Below are 25796 nucleotides of genomic sequence, written 5' to 3' on the forward strand. Positions count from 1 at the left end.
GGATAAGCAAGGGGTTGCACGTTTTCTATACCGTTTTGCATTCTAGTTTTGTTTGTATTAAAGCGAGCGAAATGATGGATTTGGCGGTGTTGTGCTGTTCATAGGTACATAGCAGTATTTAAGTAATAAACATGGCCGAATCGACCGAACAAAAGAGCTACTCTACTATAGTCATCCAGATATCATACAACGAACTATCATTAGTCCACGCACTAACACCCCTACGGAGGCAATAAATGACCTGCTACTTCTTAACCTGTAGTATCTCGTAAGCAGAAAAATCACCTGACACTACACGGCCCTTCCTACAGTACTATATCAAATCAGAAGTACCTCAACCATACACATACCAACAGCCTACAATCTATAACCTACAATCTACAACTACATACAAGAAACCAAACTGCGAGTGAGATCCTTTTTGATTATCTCTTAACTCAAGAGTAGAACTAAAGGCTAAGGCAACCCCCCCATTCGGGCAAACCTGATAGGCGGAATCCAGGGAAAACACCTACCACCGTCTTTAGTCTTCAGTGATATAGGATGAAAACCTGGACCGGGGTGCACGACGCCATACATGACAATAGACAATAAGGAAATGAGAACATGCTTCGCTGAATCGCCCCCACAAAGATAAGATAAAAAGAGTAAAAAGGAAATTACAGGAAGAAGATTGATCCCCAAAGTTTCATAGATGTTCCTCCGCTCGGGCCTTGAGTTCGCCCCCTTCTTGGTGACATGCTGGTACTTGTACGTCCCCACAAATATTATAATCAAAACAAATTCATGTTATACATGGAGTTCCCAGATTTTCTTGAATTCCTCCGCTGGGTGTCCTTTAGACTTGGTTGGTGTGTTGGGATGCCTAGGATATATTAGTATGTGTGTATGCAGGTTGATGAAGATTGAGGTGGGTACTTACTGCCTTAGAAGGCTTCGAGCATCATGGAGTCGCCGTCGAAGTCGACGGGAAGGTTGGTTATTGGGTAGCATGGTAGCTGTATCGGTTGGAGGACGGGTAGATTGACTGGGGTGGGGGCCATGTCGAGGATGTCGAACATGGGTGTGTCCCCATCGAGGTCCTTAGAGAATGGTCTCTGAGGGGCGGTCTTAATGGGTGTGCCGCGTCGGTATTGGGGAGGTGTATTGGTGTGGTTGGTGTTGTTGAGTTGTCTCTTGAGATTCTGAGACATGGGGAATGCGTCGAGCATGATGGTATCCCCGTCGGTTGATTTGCGGTTGTTGATGTAGTTGATGTAGTTGGCTTTACGGCCAGTGTTTGGTTGGGTCTTGGTTGGAGGAGGCTGCCTCTTTTGAGGTTGAGGCTTGACGAAGACGTCAGTCATGGAGATGTCTCCATCGACGTCGCGATGAGGCTTTCGAGGTGCTGGCTTGGAGATGCCAGAGTTTGACTTGTAGTGAAGGTTCGGCTGCCTCTGATGTTGAGGAGCGTTGGAGGGGGTGTTGTTGGTACGGATGGATGGAGGAGATTGTTTTGGTCCATTAGGTCTGAATCGACGAGGAGGAGATCGGCTGTTTTGTTTGCCGGGGCGGGTGTGGTAGAAGAAGTTTGAGGCGGGAGGAGCAGCCATGTTGACTGGTTCAAGGAGGCGAATAGAGGGAGATAGGTGATGAGGAATAGTAGAGATAGTAGAGGTGGGTAGAGATATATGGAGAGACGTTTTCGGATCTCTCGAGGAGTATGAGGTGGATGGATGATGTAAGAAGTATAGGTTATAGGAGAGACTTGTACGGATCTCTCGAGAAGTAGGAGGTGGATTTCGGTTGTTTGAGTATAGGAGAACAATAAAAGCAGATTTGTAGAGATGTTTTTCGTATCTCTAGAGAATGGGGGTGATTTCGGAGTTTGTAGTATTAGGGATTTGTTAAAAGCAACGCAGAACAGTTAAAGCAGATTTGAACAGTTGAAAGCAGATTTGGTTTGAACGTTCCAGTTTTTTTCGGAGACGTTGGAGAAAGGAAAGATTTCAGAATGGCCCTGGGAAATCGGGGGGCCTACTTATACCCCCAGAGTCTCCTGAAAACTTCGTATACCTGAGTTCAGCATTACAACGGAGCGAAGTATAAGGACTATTGTAGAGAATATCTAGATAGTCTACCGTGGGTCCGATAGGGCTGGCCTCCAGGAACGGGCTATTAATATCTCTTCCGCTAACAATAAGGTTTCTGGATATAGTACATAGGGCTAGCCAATAGTACGACCCAATGGCTAGGCCCCTGCTTGCCGAACTCAGTTTGCCTGGCCCTTGCCTAAGAATAGTGGTGAGAAAAGTGTAGGGGTAAGTCCGGGGTAATCTGGGGTTACACATCCGGACTTATCATCGGCTAACGATTCCACTTCGTCCCAATTCTAGCCTTCTTCCTAGTGTGTTTCGTCCCGGTTCTGGCCGAAGATGTGCTTCCGTTAGATGTCAAACTGTCCCTCTTGCGTTTGTCCACTTTCGAGGTCTCCCGTCTTTTGCGTTGTTCCTCCTTGATCTTCAGTCTTCGCTGTACCTCCTCTGAGATATCCTCGGTCTCCACTGATAGAGGTGAGGAACGCCTTATGTCTTCATCAGCTCCAGGAATAAATTCGTCGATACGTTTTCGTTTGCTAGAGTGGACAGCTAGGAACCTTGCAGTCAGGGGGTCTTGGATTCCCGCTGCTGCTGATGCTGCCCCTCCGTCTTCTTCCGGGTCATACATGTGGTCGGCATGACGTTTGAGTTGCTCTTTTTTTAGCTCCTTTCGACTGTTTGACGTCGACATGGATTCTGACGAACGAGTGTCCGATTCCGGTGTTGTTGTATTGAGCTCTATAAGGACGGTTACTTTTCTTTGTACTAGGCTGTGGTATTGTATTATACCCGTCAGAGGAAGCGGGTAAGCTTAGAAAAACTCACTTGGCACCTGCCAGATTGGTTAACCACAGCACGGACAGAAGTAGGCAAGAAGGAAGTAGCTACGACCTACCACACGTTTCTTAAGTATATCAAACTGAGCAATCAGTCTCTTAGTTTTATCAACCATGTTGGATACCAGTTGGAATTCCTCTCCGTGTGAGTGGACTTGACTCTTCAACTGGTGCAACATCTCTAGATGCGACGACAGCATAATATCATGTTGTTTAGAAATCTGATAGTAATGATAGACAGTGTAAGCCATCTACAGTTGTTCATGTATATAGGAAGCATAACATCGCCATTCAGGACAAGGCGAATGGTGAGCTCATGATACATGCAGAATGTCTATAGTAGGTGCGCCGTGCACGGGAATGGTTCACCCACCTCAGGCCACGAATGTTGGAATAGCTTGGTTTCTGGGGCCTTCCAACTCCCCCCATTGGATGATCGCTCATCTTGTTGGTCCATTTTGAAAAATGGAGTGGATTTATGGCCCGCTAATGGCATTGCTGCAGAATTTGTTCCAAGAGGTGAGGTTGAAATAGAGTCCGAGTGTTACTGTTTTGGGGCGGTGATGCCAAAGGGGAAATTTCCCCGCCCGCGTTGTGGTGGCTGGCTTTTCCTTTCCTATTTTTCTCTTTCTCCCTTGCATACTGTAACAGTAGGGGCAGCGGTAAAGCCTTACGAGGGGATATGGAAATGAGTTCTAGCTGATGCTTCAATGAAGGCTTTCGGTATTTCGCAATGTTGCTGCGACCGGATGCTGAATGGGGGGTTGGCGTCAGATCACGTGATCATACAATATATAGCGATGGGAAGGTACAGTGCAACCACCTTGTCTCTGGTTGCAAGGTCACTTCTGTCCTGGTATCTAGAGGGATGATATCATGATGCTCCTGAGACTAGGACTCAGATCTCCGATCCATCACTATTATCTCCATTGTGGCCGACGTCAGCTACTGACTATATGATCTTACGGCAAAAAGTGAGCGTCGGAAAGCAGTCCGGGGGAACTCCGATGGTTCGGCTCGGACCCCGCATTTCACACCCCCCTCATTCTCACTTGCGGTTTCCAGTTCTGTTTCATTCTTGTCTCTTTTGATTTCTCACTTCCCCCGGAAACTTCTCCCCCCGCCGGATGCTTGCTGCACGTCTCTCCACCCTTGAAATCTGGGGTCGGCTTGTCTCGCCCAGTCCCTCCGTTTCCTTATTCCTCCTCTCGCGGAAAAAGATCCAGCCTTATCTACCGTTCATGTCTCAACAGCAGAGTCCACCAGAAAGTCCCGTGTCATTGGATCCATGGCCACAGGCCTGGCAGCAAGAGGGGACAGTGCACTGTCCCCAGACGCCCTGATAAATTCTGGGCGTCGCCTCTCTGATACCGAGGATTCGATCCCCGCAAAACGCCCAAGAAGGGCGTCGGACTCCCCAGTCAAGGCCTCCAATGGACCGCGTCAGAAGATCACACGCGCCTGTGATCACTGCAAAGAGAAGAAGACGCGCTGTACGGGAACACTTCCATGTGTCAGGTGCATGCGACTGGATTTGTCCTGCCAATACAATGCCGCTTACTCCCGGGGGTTGCCTCCAGAGCCCCTCCCCACACCGCCGTCAATGACGGACGGTCACTCAAATAGTCCCGGTTCCAAGAGAAGGCCCCAAGCAGACGGGGCTCTGGGACGTCGACGCTCGTCGTCTGCGCGACAGTCTCCCAGAGTACCTGCCGGTTCGCCTCAACAGCCTCTATGTCTAAACGAGGTCTCTCAGCGCAACTCCCCTGATCCAGCGGTGACCGACTTCGAAGGCAATTATCTAGGGCCTGCCTCGGGAGTCTCCTTTCTCAATCGAGTTTGGCGTCGCCTACATCAGGATGAAAGGCATGCAATCCCAGATAGCCTAGAGAACGAGTCCTCTCCGAGGAACACCTCGGTGTTCATGTTTGGTGATAAGCCATACTCCGACTACCGCCAGGTGACTTTTTCACTTCCCCCGTTTGATAAAGCACGAGAGCTGGTCAACATCTACTTCGACTTCTCGATGGTGACATATCGATTTCTTCATCGGGGAATCGTAGAGGAGTGGCTCTGCCAGGTGTACCTGAACAATGTCTCCTCTGCAAACCCTCCCACGGGTCCCATGGTAGTGCGGACAGCCATCATTCTTATGATATTTGCTGTTGGCACGCTCTACGAGGAGCAGAAACCGGAACGTCCGGTTGATGGGTGGTGTGGAAGGTAAGCTAGTCAGTTGTGTTCCTCTCGGGTCTATTGTACTGAGTCATCTCAGCGAGCAGTGGTATGCAGCGTCCAAATACATGACCTCCCTGGAGTCGGGCCCCCCTCGACTAGAGACCGTTCAGGCTAGGCTAGGTCAATGCCTTTACTTGCTGTCTACCTCTAGAGCGAATGAGTGCTGGTATTCATTCGGTACTGCCCTCCAGCTCGTAACGGCGCTGGGCCTGCATCGAAAATTCCCAGGCAGGCTACCTAAGGGCGGGAACACCTACATGGAGCGAGAGCTCCGCAAGCGCATCCTCTGGAGCGCATATATGTTGGACAGATATCTCAGCGTGATGTTTGGTAGACCACGGTTATTACACGATGAAGACATCGACCAAGACCTTCCGGATGAGATCAATGACGAAGACATGCTCCAGGAGGACCCGGAAAGACGCACAGGATCCGCCGATTGCATGATGATCGCATCCATCCTACATTTCAAGTTCGTCTCACCCACCCCCTCTATATACATGGGTACATGCCGATACTGACAACACAGGCTTGGTCGCATCCTGGGCGACATCTCTCGTCAGCTCTACACAGTGAATCCATCGTCTCGTAGTCCACCACTCGAGACGGCTGCCCGGCTCACGTCTAGATTGGAGGAATGGAAAGCGACAGCCCCGCCGATCTTCAACGGAGTGCGCGCAACCAGCCTCATTCCTCCTCTTTGTAGGCAAAGCCAGGTATTACAACTGGCGTACTCGCATGCGGTCATCCATGCGACCAGATCGTTCCTGCTCAACGACATTTCGGATCTGAGACGTAAGCCACCAGCTCCTCACCCCGTAGCGTCCAACCTAGTACGCAAATGTGTGGAAGCCGCCCAGGAAGTCATGGAACTGGTAGAAGGCCTGGCCAAGCAAAACATTCTCATCCATTCGTTCTGGTTCACACACTACGTATGCTTCTGCGCGATCACGGTGGTGTATATCTATATTATCCAGCAACACCGCGACACATACCCAAAAACCTTATCCCCGGGCACCGGAGACGTCTCTCTGAGCTCTCTCTTCAGATTAGCTGAGACCTGCCAACAACACTTGGCAGAGGCTACACGTAAGAACTGTCCCAGTCGTCGCTACAGCATTATCCTAGAAGAGCTACGAAAGGAGGTTCACCAACAGATTGGGCCGGACGCCGACTGCTTGGTCGATTCATCTGAGCAACAACGGCCTAAAACCACCACGCGTCGGGATGAACTGCCAATAGAAGCGCAGCAGATTGGCCTCACCAACCTCTACTCCCCTATCTCACTGGACAACTCGATGGCGTATTCCAGTAGCTTACAACCGGCGGCAGATTTGGCCGCACAACCATTCGGACCTGATAGTGATGTTGGCTTCATTGAAAATTTGGAAGGATCAGTGTGGTGGACAGAGTTAGACTCCTGGGTGAGTGTCCTTTCATCTACTTTGTTGTCAATATTTGCGCCTCATAACTTATTCCCTTTGCTTCAGGCATTTACCAATCTTCCTGGTGACCCTTTGACACTCGGGTTGTAATATATGATTAGAATATTAGCGTTAGATATAACAGTCATTCTATGCTATACTACTATTTGGAATGATCTCCCGTTTTTCAGCTCTTCGATAATGATGTAGAAACATAGGTTTTGTTTCAAGATGAGAGATTAGATACATTTTTTCCATTTTTATCTGATAACTTTAACTTGTCCTGACAGCAACCGAGATTCGGGTTTCCCCCCGCATCGGACCTGGCCGAAAGTAAATTTCAGCGCCAACCGTGGGCAGTGAGTGACATTCAACTCACCAGGTAGATTATTTCGAAGTTTTGCTGTCCAATATCGATCCTACAATCATGCTAATATGCAAAGTCATTGACGACAAAATGACTAATTCGTCATGCTCCATTGCTAGGGCTTCTCTCATTGGCGAAGGAGACTAAGCTCCGATCTCGCCATCGCCTGTGCCGCTTGCGACAGCCGTCTTCAGCGGCCCTGGCCGCCCTATTATTCCTTCTTTTCGAACGTACTCATGCATCACGACATTTCCATGACCTAATATAGCGCAACATAGAACAGACTATCATCGCTTCGCTTGCAAAAAATCCTGGCACAACAAAATGGCGTGTTCTTGCGGATCATACATAACCTCGGCGAGCTGCCGTCCCTTTCTTCTATTCTCGCCCTGAAGTTTTTTTTATTTTTCCGAACAATCCCACGAATAGTTCCAGTCTTGATCTCAGTTCACTATGGCGGACGCTGAGAATGGAAGTGGCGGCAAAGTGCCACTCAAACGAGTGTGGTACCGCACCTCCCTTTTCAATGCCTGCGTGATTGGTGCTGTTGGCTTTCTCGCCCCCGGGCTATGGAACGCCATGAACTCCCTGGGAGCCGGAGGCGAAGAGAAACCTTTTCTGGTGAATGCCGCCAACGCACTGGTTTTCGGGCTCATGGGCATTTTCTGCATATTCGGCGCGCCTATCGCCAACCGGATCGGACTGAAATGGGCCCTTCTCCTCGGCGCCGCCGGCTACCCCGTCTACGCAGCCGGTCTCTACACTAACAACCGGTTCGGCAACGTCTGGCTAGTTCTGGTCGGCGCCGTTGCATGCGGCATTTCGGCCGGTCTCTTCTGGGCTAGTGAAGGCGCCATCGCAATCGGATACCCTGAGCCATCGAAACGAGCCCGATACCTCAACATCTGGGTCTGGTGGCGCACCCTCGGACCCATCATCGGGAACTCGATTGTCCTGGCCCTCAACATTAAGAACAAAGACAAAGGAAGCGTGGGATATTCCACTTACATTGTCTTCATCGTCCTACAATGTCTCGCCGTCCCCGTCGCTTTACTCCTCACCCCGCCCAACAAAGTCCAACGCGCCGATGGCTCCCCGGTCATCCTTCGGGTCGAGGACTCTTGGAAAGCGGAGTTCCAAGCCCTCTGGAAAACATGCAAAAACCGCACCGTCATCCTTCTTCTCCCTGTCTTCTGGGCCGTCTACTTCAATGAGTACTCGAGTAACTTCGAAACGTACTATTTTGGGGTCCGGGCTCGTGCGCTCATCGCTTTCCTCTCCGACTGGGTCACCATCCTTGCTTCGCAGATCATTTCTCACTGGCTCGATTGGAAGCGTGTCGACGCTAAGAAACGTCTCACGTACGGCTGGTATTGGGTCATCATTGTGCATGTGACGGCGTGGATTCTTGGCTGGGTTGTGCAGGAGCAATATACATCAGCCCATAAAAAGAACCCTGATTTGGGGACGATGGATTACACTAGTCCGGGGTTCACCAAGGGCGCGTTTGTCCTCTTCATGTGGACGTTTGCGCAGCAGACGGGCCAGAATTGGTTGTATTATTTGGTGGGAAGCATGACCGATAACATCGCCGAGTTGACCAGGTTGACGGGTGTGTTGCGCGGTCAGGAGAGTTTTGGTGAGGCGATCTCTTATGGATTAAACACGAGGGATTGGTATGGTGGACGGGTACCGATGGCTGTGAATACTATTTTGCTGGGTGAGTTGGATTGATTTCTGAAGAAGAGGCTGAATACTGACTGGCTTTGTCTAGGGTTGTGTGTTATTCCGACATGGATAGTTGTGAAGAATCATGACATGGAATCCACAGATGAAAGGGAGTTGGAGGTGGATCGACGTCCAGTTGTGGGTGAGAAGGGGGTGGTTGATTTGGAGGTGAAGGAAACGGGAGTTCATTGATCTATTAATAGCAGATCAGATTAGATGAGTAGAATGTCCGCGATTATACTATGCACTAATGTAATATTCTCCTGACAGTGCACTTTAGTCCACTGAGGATAATAGATCGGAGGAATGGTCGGCCAACGGCCGGGCCAAGTAACGGACCCTAACTCCGTGTTGGTGGTTCAAATCCTAACCTTCAGGGGCCGAAGCCGATCCTTCCTCCGCTGGCTTACGTCCTGTTCCCCACAGTGTCTGTCACACATAGATGATGGATGGACCCTGAACCTCCTATTCAATAGTATCGCCATGCTATGCAATTCGTGCCGGTCTATCTACCGGCCTGTTTTACCTACCAACGGCAAACCCGCAGGGTCGATCCCAATTTCCCTAAACCGACGAACAATGAGAAAGGTCGGCTAATCGACCGGCCAATGGACCGAGCATGAATAGTATACTTAAAGCAATCCCAACCAGGGACCCCTACAGGAAAATGTCACAGAAGCAGAGGGAAGCATTGCGTCTCAACCGAGAATCCAAGGATGAAATTGACACTACCGGTGGCCTTCTGCTCGCTGGCGGCAGCATTCGAGGTTTCCAGTCATGGACCGTCTCAAGTCTCCCACCGTGACACATCCTCATTCATCCATCCAGGCCTCCTCCAAACAGCCTCTGATTTCTCACGCATCACCTCCAAAGTATCCAGCAACACCGAACCCTGGATAACAGGCTGGTACAAACTGACCAACAGCTCCAACATCAACCTAGACTACACGCCCTCCCCGAAGACAATCGTCTATCGCGGCGCAGATGGCACCCACACCGAGAACTATCCCTCTCTGTACCGAGACATAGCGGCCGCCTACGCGATGGCCATCTATTGGAAAGTAACTGGCAACTCGAGCTACGCCGACGTCGTTGTGAACATCCTCGACGAATGGAGCTCCACCCTGACCGAGATCTCCGGCACAACCGACATGTACCTCGCCGCGGGCATATACGGGTACGAATTCGCCAACGTCGCCGAGATCATGCGCACGTATTCCGCATGGCCGAGTGCTAATTTGACCCGCTTTGCGAACATGATGGTCGACGTCTTCTATCCCCTTAATCATGATTTCCTGCAGAATCATCATGGCGCCGCTGTTGACCATTACTGGGCGAATTGGGATTTGTGCAATATTGCCTCCGTCTTGTCTATTGGCGTGTTGACTGATAATCAAACTATGTTTGATGAGGGATTGACTTATTTCAAGTCTGGTGAGGGAAATGGCCAAATTGAAAATGCCATCTGGAAGCTATATGAGGTGGATGGGGAATCTCTGGGTCAGGGTCAAGAGGCAGGGCGTGATCAGGGCCATTCGATGCTGGATTTTTCTCTCCTGGGGCCTATTGCCCTGACGGCTTATAATCAGGGGACTGATCTTTTTGAGTATTTGGATAATCGCATTCTGGCTGGGTGAGTTACCTCCCACCCATTTCTCTCTCCTATACTTGGTTTATCTTCTCCTTCCCCTATCCTTCATCTCAGTATGGAATACACTATGCTTACAGAAAGATGACTTTAGTGCGGAATACGTCGCCAAATACAACCTTGGCAACGACGTTCCCTACACGACATACAACAACAGCGACGACGTAAACCAGACGGTTATTAGCAATTCCAGTCGCGGAGATATCAGACCCATCTGGGAGCTGCTGTATAACCATTATGGTGTACTCAAGGGGCTGAATGTTACTTACACGAAGGAATATCGCGATTTGGTCGTCGAGGATGGCGATGGAGCAGAGGGCGGTGGTGGTGATTATGGAACTACAAGTGGTGGGTATGATCAGTTGGGATGGGGGACGCTGTTGTATACGCTTGAGTGAGATGGGGACCTACTGCTGCTAGATTTTTCACCTCTTCATCCCCAGGAATGCTTGATGTGTGGATCTTCGGGACTCAGCGTCATGTAAATTTGTGAGGCAGTGATTTGACATGCGAAAGTCGAGGTTATCATCAATCGACAGTACTGATGGTTTGTAAAGGTTGAGGTTGGAATAGCTGGGCCAGAAACTTGCGACCGAGATGAGATGTAAGCGAAAGCGCTAGCTACCTTACAGTATGGACGCATGGTTTCAAGCTTCTAAATCCCAAGGAGTCGCCACGAGGACGCAGTAATCACAAGCCTTGGCATCAGCTTCACCATCGCAGTAATAAATTACTAGAAAAGATGCAGAGGATATGTATTTCCTCACTAGTAAGCTGCCCACACTAATGGTATCTATTACATTTCAAATATATTGAGGCTATACGACCTCCCAGAAGACGCTGAGAGGCTATATATACGTATGTGTATATGCAAAATGACCAACCAGGGCCTTGGCTCTGCCACCCTCCAGGCTAGGTGACTCCTCACCCCCGTTTCATATCCTTCAGCGCCTCCTCTACCAACCAGCAACTCACGTCCTGCGCATCCTGGCCTACGCGCCAACTGCCCAGTACCACGCCTTGCTTTTCCAGAAGTTCCTGGGCGCGTTCCCAGCGACGTCGCCATAGTTCCTCTCGTTTGTTGGGCAAAGGAGCTGCTGGGACCGCCGTTGAGTTCGGAGTGCTACTGTCGGCGCTGGTGCTGGACCTGCTTGCTGAGGAGTTTGGCTGGGCCGGTCGGAGAATGTTCGATGGGGTTGGAGACCAGTTCAAACGGTCGGAGGCGTATTGTAGCGCTGCTGTGGCTGCTGTGGCTGCAGATGCGGGGTATGATTGTTTCGGGGGAAGGGGTGGGGGTGTTGGGCGGTTTGTAGTTTGCTGTGATGAGATAGAACCCGGGGTTGAAGTTCCTGTGTTGGTTCTGCGTGGTGGAGGAGGTGGCGGTGCTTGCTTTGAGCGTGTCAGCCTTGTGCCAATCCCGTTGTCGTTGGGGATATCTTGTAAGCTAGGCTTAGGACGTATGGGCATTGGTCTCGCTACATTATTCACAGGCGTATTGTTTTCGGTATCAAGTATGTTGTCGGTTGAAATATCGGGCTTAGTGGAAGAGCGGCGTGGGGGTAGTGGTGGCACAGGTTTTCGTTTGGCTGTTAGTTGAAGTGAAGGCTGATCGTCTTTGCTCATGTCTGGATTAGTCGAAACTGAGCGCAACGCGGAGGGCTTGGAAGGTTTCGCGGGTGGTTCGCGCCCGGTGGAGGGCTTCTTCATATCGGCCAAAGACATCTTCTGTTCCACCTCGTCGCTAAGATCGATCAAGTCGGCGTTGTCTAGGCTCACGGCATCCGCGGACGAATCGGCCGTTTCCACGGGCCGCCGAGGTGGTAATGCCGGACGTTTAGACACGGCATCAGAAGTTTCCACAAGTTGCGGACTGCTGCGGCTCCGGTTCAAATCATGTTCTAAGTGGTCCACTGATTTCTCGAAGAATTTCTGTCGATCGGTGGTGGTAACGTCGCGAATGAAGATTCCAAGAATCCGTCCCGGGTTTGCTAGAACGATGTCGGTATATACCTCCAAATCCGCTTCACCGCTGTCTCCAACGAGAATGAACTTGCGGGTAGGAAAGTCTCTCAAAATCTGCTCCAAAGAGCCCCTCTTCCTTTCCGCCGTAGGCTCGAATATCCCCTGAAGCATACCACTGTATTGTTTCAAGTGGAAAGAACCCGGGGGCAGGCCGGCGAGCTTGAAGTAGCGTTCCAGAAGAGGATACAGTTGCCAGGGGGCATTAGAGACATAGTGCAGGTCGACTCCCATCTTCGCCAGCTTGCTATACCAGTCAGTAACACCGTCGACCGTCAACTCGTTCAGTTCACGGACGAAGGTGTTGCGAAACATCTCTTTGGCTCCGCTCGCAATAGCAGAATGTTTTACCGTGTCGTCGATATCGCTGATCAAGCTAACGCCCGTGGGCTCGATGACCTTGACTTCCTTCACGGCCGAGAGATCCTCGGAGGCTAGCACGCGGGCGTGAGTCGGGATAAAAGGTAGTGACGCTCGTAGGCGAAAGTGACCGGACTCATCGGTCATCACGCTCCTCGACTGGCTCCTGTCGTTGTTGAAGAAGAAGACAGTGACGGGGATTCCTGTTACCGGGTTCGTCAAGAAAGGGCGTAATCGCTCCAGAAGGTGCGCATTGGCGACGGAGAGTTCATCCTTGCTCAGCGGTGCCGTTGCTGCCCTCTGGAGAGGTCGTCCGGGAGTATTTTGGGCATCACGATCTTCTGCGCTGTCTTTCCATACGGGATCAGCCTCCTTTTCAGCCTGCTTAATGATCGATTGTGCCTGCGTATTGACCAGCTCTTCGTCCCCCTTCTCAGTCCTAGAGTCATTTGCATTATGTTCATCACCATCATTCGTGCTGTTCATAGGAGCTGGTACTCCGCTGAGCTTTCTAGCGAGAGCGACCATCAGACGATGTTTTCGAGTCATCGGCCCGCGATGAGGTGCGTATACCCAGCCACGCACATCGACTGCGACGATCGCATTCTGGTCTTCCAGCTCGTCCCATATCGGCATGCCTGTGCCAAAGCCATCGGACTCGCCCCGATACTCCTCAATGGTGGCATTTGATCCTCGACGGCGGCTATAGTATGAATCCACATGCTCATGTTTCACCAATCGTCTCGCATAGCTCGGGAATATCACCATCTCTTCAAATTCGGATCGCGCAATCTCAACGTCCGGGAATGCGCCCGGGGTATCACGATAGTCGTCATAGTCGCTCTGGCCACCGATCTGCGCCGACCATTGCGCAGCATAGGTTTGGCGCAGCTCATTGGCAGCCTTCAAGTAGTCAAAGACCTTCTTGCGGCGCGCTCCCCTCTCCCGCCCAGTACTAGAGCCCCATGCCGACGAGGATGAAGGCTCGTACTGTGACATTGGCGTGAGGCCTAAGCTCTTGGTTCTTCCCGCTCGCAAAGCCCCGGTGCTTTGCGCCAGCCTTCTATGTACAATACCACCCGTCGAAGGAGCTGTCCGACCAGCCAAGCGGTTCCCCTTTCTGTTCAGGTAACCAAAGATACCCTTCCGACCAGATTCCCGATTGCGTGCGAGTCTCGCCTGCCGCTTCACCAAGGCCCGGTATAGCCCCGCCTGTGCTCGATGTCGAAGAGCGGGGAGTGTTTCGTGACGCAGACTCCAGAGACGAGATTGTGCCCGGGTAGGGGCGTGCGGACCGAACAGGAAGCGAAGGAAATGGCGAAATAATTTGCCTGTTCGCGAATGACGAGCTGCAGGGAAGCGGAGGGGCGGAGGAGGAAGGGGTGGCCTGATGGGGGCCCGGGGGGGGCGCCAGCGAAAGCGAGGGAGTTGTTGAGGCGCCACGGTAATTGAATATGTTCAGGGAGATATATGGAAGATGATGGTGGTATGTGAGTGAAAGAGAGAATGGACGATGGGAGGGGGAGAAGTGAGGCGTTGTGGGCTGTTCCTGAATGACTTCATGTCGTGGGAATCCTCCACTCCAGGCAAGGCTAGTGCACGTGATCGGGTGCAGCTATACCTAAGACATGTTATTATTATTATTATAGGTATGCCATATAACCCTCCCAACACTAGTGAAAAGTAGTATTCACACTTTAGAAGCTGCCCAATTTGTATTATCTCCTCTATTTCATTGGGGTGTTTCTGCCAGCCCCAAATACTTTAGCATCTGCAGGTCCCAGCTAGCTAAAACTTCCGAATGTGATGATCTCTGCAGAGGGACAATGCGGCCAGTCTGAGCTCGGCCCGATCTCTAACAGCTAACAGTACAGAGTAGTTTAGTGAGGAAACTAGCAGCTAGCTAGCCCCTGCTCTAAATAGCATTACCTTGTCCACCTAGATAGACTAGACCCTAACATCTCCCCGCATTCTGGACTCAACTAAACACCCACTACTACAATTGACTACAGCATACAGTATGTCAACAACATCATCATTGTACCAGGTCGTAGCAGACCTCGACAAGCAAGTCTATCCACCCATCCAATCCAATCCAATTCAATTCAATTCAATCACATCTAACCTCCCTAACAGCTTCCCCTATCCTACCGCCAACGATGCCGACAACCCCATCCTGCAAAACTACCACGCCTTCCGGATCACGGGCATCCCCCAAACCCTAGGCTACATCCCCAACGAGCTAATAACCACCTTCCCCTGGCCATCAGACACCTGGGCCATCAATACCACACCCACCAACAAAACAATCACCCTCCTCACACCCCCCACCGCAACCGCCTCCACCCGCACCGCCATCCTCTTCCCCACCCTCCAGCAACTCGCCTCCCACGGCATCCTCCGCGGCTGGCGCAACGAGACCTTTCCCCTCTACGGCCCAGACGGGACCGCCATCCTGGAAATAGAACGCGCCGCAAGCGCCCTCTTCGGGATAGTAACCTACGGCGTGCAAATGCTCTGCTACACCGATGATAAAGTCTCCAACACACCGCACCTCTGGATCGCCAAACGCTCCTCCCTTAAACAGACATACCCCGGTATGTTAGACACCACTGCCGCCGGGGGGCTAAGTACAGGGTTACCACCGAGGGAGGCCATCATGCGGGAAGCGAGCGAGGAGGCGGAGATCCCGGAAGAGTTGTTGCGGAAGGAGATCAGGTTTGTGGATCGGATTTCGTATTTCCATGTTAAGAAGGAGAGCGTTGGGGGGATAGGGATGGTGGAGCTGTTGCAGCCCGAGGTGGAGTATTTGTATGAGTTGAGGTTGGGGAAGGAGGTGGTTCCAAGTCCGGCAGATAGTGAAGTGGAGGATTTCAGGCTGTGGGGGGTAAAGGAGGTGAAGAAGGCGCTAGGGGAGGGGAGGTTTAAGCCGAATAGTGCGGTGGTGGTGGTGGATTTCTTGTTGAGGAGGGGGTTGTTAGATGGTAATGATGAGGATGAGAGAATCCGGGTGAGGTTGCATAGGGAGTTGCCTTTACCAGTGGTGGATCATGAGGTGGGAAGAGTATAGTAGTCCGTATATTAGTATTAAAGATATGATTATGGATGCATTTTCAATCCATTAAGCCGAAATCTATGTATAGAATGTAGTTCCCAACCATCTATCTACTTTATAATGCACCGTATCAACCCGAAAAACGAAACCGAGAATGAAACACATATTATCATCAGGGCATCAAGTAACATGCTCCTTCTCCTCCTTTGGTATCCTCACCGACGTAACCGTAACCAGCGCCGCCAGCAACTGACACGCCAGTGCGAACCACCAAATAGCACGCAGTCCAGTAAGCCCAACACTCCCATCGGCCTGCTTATCGACGCGTGTGCCAATCGCATCTGCTACACTGGTAATAATCGCCGATGACAAGTTCTGGTTCGTAACCAGCAGACTCCCCGCACTGCCCTGGTACGAGCGCGCCACGTTACTAGTGATGAAGATGGAAGCAGCCGCGAAAGCCAGATCGGGGCCAAAGGTAACAAGCGCCACACCAGGCAGAGACAGTTCCCAGTACGTAGTGGTAGGGCTCTGGGGAAGGAAGAAGGCCGGTCCGAGCGTAAAGGCGAACATGGAGATGGTGTAGATGTAGTGGCCCGGTACGAGGTGCAAGGTGCGGCTGACCACCCAGGTGGCGATGACGCCAAAGATGGCGTTCGGGAGGTGGTATAGCGCCACGTCGATGGGGCTGGCATGCTGGATGCGCAGCCAGAACTGGATGGCGTAGAACTGCCAGGCGCCGAAGAAGGACCCGAAGCCCAGAAAGTAGGCGATCATGAGCGGGGTGAAGCCCTTGGTATTCCAGAGGCGGTTGGGGATCAGAGGGCGTGGTACGTAGCGCTCCACGATAAAGAGGCCAATGAGTAGGACGATGCCTACTGCGGTGAGCACGCAGGTGTATACGGACCAGTCGGTGACGCCACCCTGGGTCAGTCCAAAGAGTAAGCAGACACAGCCGCCGACGGCGAAGGCGGCGCCAAGGTAGTCGAACTGGCGCAGCGAGGGCACCTCGCCTCCGGCGGAGTCTGCCATAGGGCGCAGCGGGGGGATGGAGAAGTAAGCACCGACAGCACAGATGGCGGTGATGATGGCGTTGCAGCCGAAGATCCAGGGAAGGTTTTGGTAGAGGAGACCGCCTTCGATGGCGCCCAGGGAGAAGCCAAACGGGGCGCAGGCGGCCATGGCGGAGAAGACGCGGTTCTTGCGAATGCCTGGCTTGTAGACGCGGCCGAGAATGCTCATGCTACCGGAGACCAAGACGCCGATGGCCAGGCCCTGCATGGCGCGCACCACGAAGAAGAGCACATAACGGGAGGGGTGGATGGAGAAGGCGCCAATGATGTTCCAGACGCTAAGCCAGAGGAAAGCCCCGACCATAAGGGCTTTGGGAGGCGTCAGGTCGGTCAACGAGCCGGACACCACGACGGACAAGCCATTGGCAACGTTGAAGGAGCCGACAAGCCAGGGTAGCTCGGTGTTGGTGATGCCGAGGGCTTGCCGGAACTGGAGCTGCGGAGCGAGCACATCTCCGAGGAGGAAAGAAAACAACATCAGACCTGCGGAGCAGACCGCGATCAACACGATCTCGGCACCGAAACTGCTGATTTCTGGCGGACGGCCCTGGGTGGGCTTAGGGGGTGGGGAGCCGGCCTCGTCGGGGAAGTCCCTGCCCTGAGCTGCGACCATAGAAGGCCGGCGGTAGCTGAGATGCTGGCCATCGGTAGGATCTGCATCGCCGCGACTGTGTCGTGCCACGGGCAACTCATAAGATTCGTCTTCACTGTCATCTCGCGCGTGTGCAATAACCTGGGGGAATTTCTTGAGCGTGTCGTCGTGGCCGGCGAGGTGGGCGTACAAAGGATCCGGGGTTTGAGCTCCGGTCGCGGGGGTGGAGGCGAATTTACTACTGCTGGCCTGGTCGGTCAGTGAGAGCGAGGATCGCCGAGACAATGGAGCCGAGTCCAGGCTGTTCTGCGTCACTTCAACAGTGGTCTTGTTCTTGTCGTTGTTCGAACTCGGGGACCGGGAGGCATCATCCCGGGTCGGGTAGGGCTGGTCGGACGGCATCCTCTGTAGAGACACAACCACCGGGGTAAGAAGAGAACGATTCGGCACAAGGACTACTGCACTTCAGGGTTCTGATCCGCCTGCGGTCTGGTGATTGTTTTTAAGAAATTTCGGGATAAGGTCTCCGTCACCGCTGAGGCAAAGTGGACCGGGCCAGCGGAGTATCAGGGCGATTCTTTTGCTTTTTGGCTCTGGAGATTTATAAGGCGCTGAAAGAATGGGCAGCAATGAGCCGTCATCCATCGTTGTGAACTCGGCCTCCAGCCAGTCCCAGGCCGTTTGATAAACCGGGCCGTGGCCACACAGTGACGCTAGCGATAAGATTTTGCACCGCTAACAGCAATGGTGGGCTGGAATCCCTTGCGGTGGTTTGCGCGTCGCTCATCCGTGTGGATCCCAAGCATCCATGGTTGATCCACGGCTGATCTGGCCCAGTTTTAATCGGATTTCAATTTCCAGCTGGTTTATCGCGTGCTGCTGCTGTCAGTCGCTCTGTTGCCACCTAAATGCCCAACTCGACAAGATGGCGTTTTGCGGTGTGCGATGAAGCCGCAGATGTCGCCATATCAGTGACTCACGATAAGTGCGCGGTAGACAGCTGTGCCAACTGTAAACGCACTGACCACGTTCAATGGGATTCTGGCTGGCATGTTGCATCGCACAGCTTTTGCGTCTGGCTTTCAGCATTCCCTCCCCAGGTTTGATGATCGACAGGGCCGCATCATCGTGTCGCAAACTGATCGGTCGGATCGGCGGAACTATTCGAGGCTGGGGACAGGATGTTTGGGATTGCGTCGGATGATTGCCCGGCTGTGCATCTCATACTTGTCGATCATCCAGGTCATGCACATGGAGTGGGAGCTCCTGAGCTTGCCATTCGTTTGCTATTCTCTGAGCTGGGTTTTCCATAGGCAGGTACCAGCCAACGTCGGCATATCAGCTTAGGCAGCAATGACCGGCATGCCGGGGCTCTGCTGAGGATGTTAAGAAGTATCTTCCATGAAACACCAGCTCCCCCGGGCCGCGGAGGATCAATACACTGGGGAGCGAGGGCTCCTGGTTGAGATCGACCATCCCTGGGTTAGCACTATCCCCTTAAGGGGCTCCCTCTGCAGTGATGTGATTTCCCGCCGGCGATCAAAGTATTTCGGAGTCGCCTGTTTTCTTGCTTGTTTTGCTTGTTTCGCGCCGTTAGCGAGTCAATGGTCGGGTGTTGTTGCTTTTGGGTACTACTAACGTGCGTCAGCGATCAGGGAGAAGCTTGGTACGGAGTAGTCTCTGGCATTTATGATACGCACTCGCTGCGGTCGCGGGAACCGATCCAGCCACTATGCAGCCACTGTGTCGTCTAGAAGCAAGGGATGATAGACAGTTAGGAGGATTGCGGGAATTTTCATGGTGACGAGTCCCACTGGGGATTAAAATGGCACTCAGAGGAATTGTCGCAAACTCACATATCTTCTTTGCCGTTCCGTAGATTTGTCCCATGCGAGGTGGCTGTTCCTGCATCGCACAAGCTGCCATCATGAAACCCCCCTGGGTTTGTTTGCTTTTGATTCCTTTGGCTAATCCGCACTACTGCGCATAGCAAGTTCTCGTGTAGCCATCGAGGATTCATCATTCCGAACCGACCGTGCGACTTGCCGGATGACATTCACTACAGTTCAATATCGAAAGGAGGCCTTCTCTCGAAGGAGTAACTATGCTCCGGTTGTTCTCCTTATTTGTCAAGTCGACAAAGCAATGTATGCTCGGCTTGTATGGATGTCTTCCTTGGTTCAATGCCTACAGCGGACTACCGGCCTGAAATGTGACTAGCAGAACAAGCGGAGAATTGCCTCGCTGGCCATAGACCCAGCCCATGTGCGCGATGACATTTGCGATCGCAGCAAGTCATCCGAGTACTTCCGATCTGCTTGGGTCCACGCAGGTGATATTGCTGGCATTTCATCTTACCGATCGGCCTTTCAGAATTTGTCACGAGTATATAGATCTCACTCGCATTAAAGGGGTGGCCTAGTGGCCCGGTGAAGAGAGTTGGCCTAAAGGGCATATATAGTAGGCCCCATTGCTGCATATCTGGTCACCTTCGACTTATATCTATGACTACCATTGCTTTTGCCGGAGTAACTGGCAACTTCACGCCCCTAGACTCGTTCCTGATGGCTTACTATTCCTAGTGTTGCGATAGCATGAGAGCTAGTACCCTACAGCTCGTTACCCGATGCAGGGATATCACCTCCGCTGCTCATCAACAGGTCAAAAAAGGAAGATATGACTTCCTGGCTTTATCGGCATGATGAAAGAAGGGTGTGACATACTATGCAGACGGAGCAATGGTAAAAGCTTTTGGTCACAGGAACCCCGGCTCACTATCACACATTGACGGCTGTGAGTCCATGTTTGCTGACCGAGGCTGAGGGCTGTTTTCTTTGATAAACCATGCCTTTCTTTCCTGCAGCATGTTATCTTTTAGCTAGGGCCAATGGGAAAATAATGAAATCAAATCCGATATGGAGTTTCTCTTTCTGCACTACAGTTACTTAGGGTAGCCAGGCCACAACAGAGAGCACAGCAGGGGGAGAGAGATTACCATTCCTAACACCGCACTAATCCGGCTATCTCTCTAACCAGATAATGGCAGGTTTTGCTGCTCAACTTCATCCTTCATTCCCCTCTTCTGTGTCGGTTACTTCCCAGACCAATATTCAGGCCTACATTCTCCTGGATGTTCTTCGCGCCCCATCTTCAGCTCCTACATGGTCCTTAAATCCTCCCTGTGCTGCTCCCGGGCGGGTCCTAATTAGTCTGTCCTCTTTGTGCCTCCAATCTCATCATCATCTCGCTGCATCTGCTGTGATAGTATATCACCTGCGTCGTGTGTCCTTGTTCCAACATTGTGCTCACTGATTGTCCTTGGGAGCTCGACCGGATCCCTATGCCAGCCAAACTACGTTGGAAAAATTTCAAGATTTATCTGATATTTTCCCCTTCCTGTATACTCGACATACTCTATGGCATTCAGAGCGTGAGACTCTGCGGTGTGACATATATGAGCTCTAGGGAAATTAAGGGCATCCTCCTCAAAAATAAGATGGTTTAGTCCTGGCAAACTATAGACTTGAATTCATGGTCTATGCTTCTGCTAGAAATTCATCTATGCTCTCTGCATTTCTTCCATCATCTGGTATGTATAAACAGTCCTTTGGTGGAATATCATAAAGTCTGAAGCTCTAAGCCACTGTCGGACCAGCGTTGATAGCTTCTTGAGCAACTGAGCAGCAACATTATCTTGGAATAACTTATACCATAGCTCTTGATGAACGGTGCTCTCACTGTCATCATGACAAGCTCTCATGGGCAGTTTCTTTCACTTTTCGAGCAGAGCTTTTGGAAGCCTGAGTCAACGAGGATTTTAACCACATTTTCAATGATCAAGATCAAACAGTGGCAACAGTGCTGTCCACAGAAGCCATGGATAGCATATCCCACATCTTCAGGTCAGTGATATGAAAGGTGCTTAGTAAAGCGACCTGTAAATCTTATAGCTGTGTCACTGCCCTGCATACGCTGCCTTCTATAACTGCTGCTCGTATGTATCCCTCCGTCTGATACGTCAGTATGATATTGAACGCACTGGTTTGTTTATAGGACAAATCATCTTTCTTCGGGTCGCTCGAAAGGTCTACCTGAAAATGGAACCGCGCCGTACTAAAGAAGATAGCCAACATTCTTAAAGAGCCCTTGAGTCTCAATTGTACATTCCTACGGTTGAGAATTAGATGTCTATCTGCATCTTGGGAAGCACATCGGTTTCAGATGGAACCGTAGCGGCAAGGGCGAAATGCAGGCTGGAAGAACTTATCCGCTGCAGCAAGGTGAAGCATGTTGCATGGAGTCAAATATAAGTAGTCTGTTAAGCTAAAGGGCAGTGATAATTAGGGATGACGTAACTACTAAGGTACACGGATAAGTACTATACTCAAATTTTCAACTGTTATAAACTGTTGAGGAGTAGACATGCTCATCATGCCCACAGAAAAGCAGGCCGTGAAGATACGACTATCTGAAAGGTTTGTTCTGGAATCTTTCACCAGGAACTCTTACGCCTTAGAAACCATAACAAGGTAGGTTTGGTCAACATATAGATTTCTGTGAAGGCACATGCATGACCTGATAGAGCATTTAGCTCAGACCAGTGTATTGAAATTACCTCAACGAGAAAAGAACATCTTGATCCTGCGAGTGGTCTGGCAGCTGGCATAATACTGAGCATGAAGTGTGCTCTACAAGGGATGGCTGAACTTGGCCTTCAGACTTTGTACCGTAGTAAGATTAGACTTGCTCGATTCGAGATGGATAGTCATTCTCCAACTCTTAGGAATAATGTCATTTTCACATAAGGAAATCAAAGACTAAGGTTTATATCTTCTTTGGCCTAAATAAGAATGCTATATGCGATGCTAGCTATGCAGGTATTCAGGTTTTGAAGCATTATTTGGTTCTGGATACTGTCGGTCGCCGGATACCAAAATGAGATCGATTCTTCGATAATAACTGCTAGTATACATTATCGAATTCCTATATGGGCCTTATCTTCCCTAACGCCTGATGGTCAAAATTATACTCAAATGTACGCATGGTATAAATTTCCAGTATACTGTAAAATCGACTGAAGGAGGGATTAGATCAGGCTAGCTGGTAAAGAGATGGAAGCAGTCCACGATGGCTTCTAGAGATCACTTCATTCCCGTGACTAAGAGACAATTTGTGGACATTTAAAGCCCTGGGTAAGATGACTGACAACTCATCTATCATGTTAGCATTACAATACCAAAGACGGAGTTTCTTTACTTTGTCTATTACCTCATTCATCCCACCGGTCTTGATATCTAGATATCATTCTATTTTAAGCCCACACATGAGTGTATAGTGAAATGAAAGAGTAAGCAAGCAACGGGCAGGACTAACTTGAGAATATTGACTCTACTTGAGATCTTGCTATCTTAATAATAGGCCTTTTCCTCTAAGGGTGGATATTTACTTGACGGTACATTTGCAGTTTCAACATGATGCTACTAGAGCTAGTACTAGTGGCGGTGCTCATAGTACTAAGCAGTTCTTTTAGCGGTAACAAGTTTCACAGATAATATTAATGTACTTCTAGAGCTAAACTGAACTAGGTAAGCTGGCATAGAAGCCTCTCCAGGCTGTTTCGGGTTAGGACATGCTCTACTGTATGTGATGAGTCCACAGCATCGAGCACTACCTATACTTAATTCTCAGTAACTCCACAATAGAAGGTGTTTAAGATGGAATGATGCACAAACCTAATATATCATATCGCCGGGTTTCTGAAATGGTATGCGCAGGGGCCTGCAGATAAAACAAAGAAATATGAGGCCAGGTAAAACCTACCAAGACAGAAGAAGGGGCTTTGATTTATATATACATCCGTAGTCGATACTTAATATCTTCCAGTAATGTGCTTAGAACTGTAAAGAAAATTTTGTAGAGGTTGCCTTGCATGCTTGTAAACCTCCATTAATGCTAGTTGGTGACCGCCAGTATCGAGAATAATACTCTCATGGGATATGGCATTGTCTGATACCTTCAATTCAGGTGCGATGCTGATCTCTATTTGCTCTTATTATGTTTCTTGATAGTATTAGACTGACGTTCAATGTTTGGTGTCTGTGACGGATGAACATCATCCCGCATATCATAGTATATATATAATTATAGATGACGACTGGGTATGATACCTACTATTGGAAACTGATGTAGTACATGTCACTGAAGAAGATATTAGGGGGGCTTCGTTAGTAAGGAATGTAGTATATCACTAGATTGACAATATATATATATATGTGATGAAACACTATGTGTACAGTAGTAGCTTCGTTCTATACTATTACTATGTTATTTTCCCGAAGCCCATTCCATCACGAACGCAATCAAGGCTACGATTCAAGTCATACGACTTATAAATGATCCTCTGGTATAACGCGCTGTAGTAGCTTTCATGCAATACATGAGCATGAAGTCATATACTAAGAGTCAGCGTTACGGATCCAACGCACGATCTCATATTCTACGCTCTATAGACAATATTCTACTGAACGGCGATATCCCAGTGAATGAACTTGTTCTTTACCCGAATGCTAGTGAACGTTCATACTACCTACAGATCGTGAGCAGACAGCGACCGATCGGTGGCTCCACAACTATACGTATGATCTTGAGGTGTCGCGACACTCGCGCGAACCCGTGATCCGTCTCCCGTAACACGGAGCCGAGGCTATAACGATGGGAAAAAAAAAAAAAAAAAAAAAAAAAAAAAAAAGGCACTAGCCATGTTAGGCAGCTGAATCTACGATGGCGGTGTGGCAAAAGCTCGTTCCTTTGCAACTGCCGTTGAACTGGCTGGCTTTTACATGTCTCAGTTCCCCTCAAATTCGCCATTAGTACGGGTAATATAGCGTCGTGAGGCGGAAGCGTATTCCTCCAATCCGCATTCGAGCGAACTCAACTTGGCTATGGGGCTTGGCTAGGCATGGGGCCTTGGCCATTAGGCTTGCTGCAACGACGAGTCCACATGTGCATGTGGAAAACTCGCCTTTTCGTTCTCCGGGTCGGTTGGGTACCGCGAAAACTATCATGACATCGAACGATGTCTTTGCATCGTACGTCCTGGATTTGCTTTTTCGGCATCAAAGGACGGAGGCAGAAATGCACTGTGTAGTAGTAGAATGGAAAAAACTTTATCCTGAGTTTTGATTGGACGGCCACCCGGGAGGGAAAAAAAGAAAAATTCTTCTTTTGCTGAGGTGATAATGAACTGGGTGTGAGCAATGACGACCCCCTGGTCAGATGATAATGGAGCACCTTTTTGAGGCATATTAACTCAGCACCGGGGCAACATGGAGCCTGGAGACGAGGGAGGGGACCCATTTCTTGCCCCGGCCCCCAAAGGTGGGAAAGTGCCACATGCGTCCGCCCGACCAACTCATGCGGTCTTCTCCGGGTTTCGGGTTGACGCGGCTGTGGGGGTAATTTGGAGTCATACCGAGACCCATGGCTGAACCACGCTCATTGGGCCAGGGATGATCGCACTCTCGCGTGGACAAAAACGAGGTCGTGTTAATTTCGCGCTGTGAGGTGCTTTTTCTTGCCAGACCCGTTCTCGGCAAGTTAGCCTGCTGCACCCAAGGTGCGAACTCAGGTGCGTCAAGTCAGAGTTTTGACCTCGGAAGGATTGCGGCGATGAACCAGGGAAATCCTCCTTTGAAGAAAAGACCGTTGTTAGTGTTAATATCGAACCATTTTGGATCTTTTGGCGTGGATTACAATCAGATGACAGTGTCGCTTCTGCGATGTCCATGAGGTAAGTCTGCCGATGGATGCGACGGGGTTTCGAAGTAGGGCGAGGCTGGCAGGGATCTCAAGAGATACCCCAGGGGTCAAGGCTTTCGCTCCGTCAGCCGTACAGTAGTCGTAGTTTCAGGTTATCCCAGCAGGTCCGTGCCTTGTCGACGTCATTTGTGCCTGTGCCATGGGGTTTTTGAGGCATTTGTTAGAAGAGTCCAGTCTCCTATTCGCAAGAATCGAGACGCGTGTTGGAAGGTAGTCTAGCTTTTTTTTTCCCTGCGTGAGCGACGATCGTCGGGCGCGACAAGCGTGGCGATGGACGGGCGCTTTTTGTGACAGTTGCGACGTCAGTCTGGGGTTATCTGTGTGGTCGGTGCCTGAGGCGCTGGAGTTCGTTTCCTGTCAGTGCGGTTATTCGGCATCCCGACAAGTAAATACTTATCTCTGGGGTCTCATACAGTTCAATTTCGCGGAGTTGCGATTCAAGTATGCTGTCGCGGGAGAAGAGTCGAATCCCCAGCAATTCGTCAGTACGAAGAACTTAACGAGTCTGCAGGTAAAGCTTGCAGCAGGTTGATCGAAACAGACACGTGAAACACGCGATG

General features: G+C 50.5%; 8 protein-coding genes across 8 annotated transcripts; 4 read left to right on the top strand and 4 right to left on the bottom strand.

Annotated features, from left to right (window-relative positions):
* Nucleotides 1-926: 926 nt before the first annotated feature.
* On the bottom strand, nucleotides 927-1592 carry AKAW2_40339A (uncharacterized protein; the record flags this gene model as incomplete). Its single annotated transcript, XM_041688655.1, has 1 exon — nucleotides 927-1592. The coding sequence occupies one exon, from the start codon at nucleotides 1590-1592 to the stop codon at nucleotides 927-929; it is 666 nt and encodes a 221-aa protein (XP_041542419.1).
* Nucleotides 1593-2346: 754 nt separating this feature from the next.
* Nucleotides 2347-3165, bottom strand: AKAW2_40340A (uncharacterized protein; the record flags this gene model as incomplete). Its single annotated transcript, XM_041688658.1, has 3 exons — nucleotides 2347-2816; nucleotides 2904-2910; nucleotides 2974-3165. The coding sequence occupies 3 exons, from the start codon at nucleotides 3163-3165 to the stop codon at nucleotides 2347-2349; spliced, it is 669 nt and encodes a 222-aa protein (XP_041542420.1).
* Nucleotides 3166-4202: 1037 nt separating this feature from the next.
* On the top strand, nucleotides 4203-6687 carry AKAW2_40341S (Zn(II)2Cys6 transcription factor; the record flags this gene model as incomplete). The annotated part of the gene is made up of 4 exons (XM_041688659.1): nucleotides 4203-5137; nucleotides 5190-5624; nucleotides 5682-6576; nucleotides 6643-6687. The coding sequence occupies 4 exons, from the start codon at nucleotides 4203-4205 to the stop codon at nucleotides 6685-6687; spliced, it is 2310 nt and encodes a 769-aa protein (XP_041542421.1).
* A 709-nt stretch (nucleotides 6688-7396) lies between these two features.
* Nucleotides 7397-8863, top strand: AKAW2_40342S (uncharacterized protein; the record flags this gene model as incomplete). Its single annotated transcript, XM_041688660.1, has 2 exons — nucleotides 7397-8663; nucleotides 8718-8863. The coding sequence occupies 2 exons, from the start codon at nucleotides 7397-7399 to the stop codon at nucleotides 8861-8863; spliced, it is 1413 nt and encodes a 470-aa protein (XP_041542422.1).
* Nucleotides 8864-9387: 524 nt separating this feature from the next.
* On the top strand, nucleotides 9388-10717 carry AKAW2_40343S (putative GPI anchored protein; the record flags this gene model as incomplete). The annotated part of the gene is made up of 2 exons (XM_041688661.1): nucleotides 9388-10304; nucleotides 10414-10717. 2 exons carry the CDS (start codon nucleotides 9388-9390, stop codon nucleotides 10715-10717), a joined length of 1221 nt encoding a protein of 406 aa, XP_041542423.1.
* A 526-nt stretch (nucleotides 10718-11243) lies between these two features.
* AKAW2_40344A (uncharacterized protein) lies at nucleotides 11244-13697 on the bottom strand (the record flags this gene model as incomplete). Its single annotated transcript, XM_041688662.1, has 1 exon — nucleotides 11244-13697. The coding sequence occupies one exon, from the start codon at nucleotides 13695-13697 to the stop codon at nucleotides 11244-11246; it is 2454 nt and encodes an 817-aa protein (XP_041542424.1).
* A 1021-nt stretch (nucleotides 13698-14718) lies between these two features.
* AKAW2_40345S (uncharacterized protein) lies at nucleotides 14719-15768 on the top strand (the record flags this gene model as incomplete). The annotated part of the gene is made up of 2 exons (XM_041688663.1): nucleotides 14719-14765; nucleotides 14835-15768. 2 exons carry the CDS (start codon nucleotides 14719-14721, stop codon nucleotides 15766-15768), a joined length of 981 nt encoding a protein of 326 aa, XP_041542425.1.
* Nucleotides 15769-15933: 165 nt separating this feature from the next.
* Nucleotides 15934-17820, bottom strand: AKAW2_40346A (uncharacterized protein; the record flags this gene model as incomplete). Its single annotated transcript, XM_041688664.1, has 1 exon — nucleotides 15934-17820. The coding sequence occupies one exon, from the start codon at nucleotides 17818-17820 to the stop codon at nucleotides 15934-15936; it is 1887 nt and encodes a 628-aa protein (XP_041542426.1).
* Nucleotides 17821-25796: the final 7976 nt, after the last annotated feature.

This window comes from Aspergillus luchuensis, chromosome 4, assembly GCF_016861625.1.
Source record: "Aspergillus luchuensis IFO 4308 DNA, chromosome 4, nearly complete sequence".
NCBI classification, from domain to species: domain Eukaryota; kingdom Fungi; phylum Ascomycota; class Eurotiomycetes; order Eurotiales; family Aspergillaceae; genus Aspergillus; species Aspergillus luchuensis.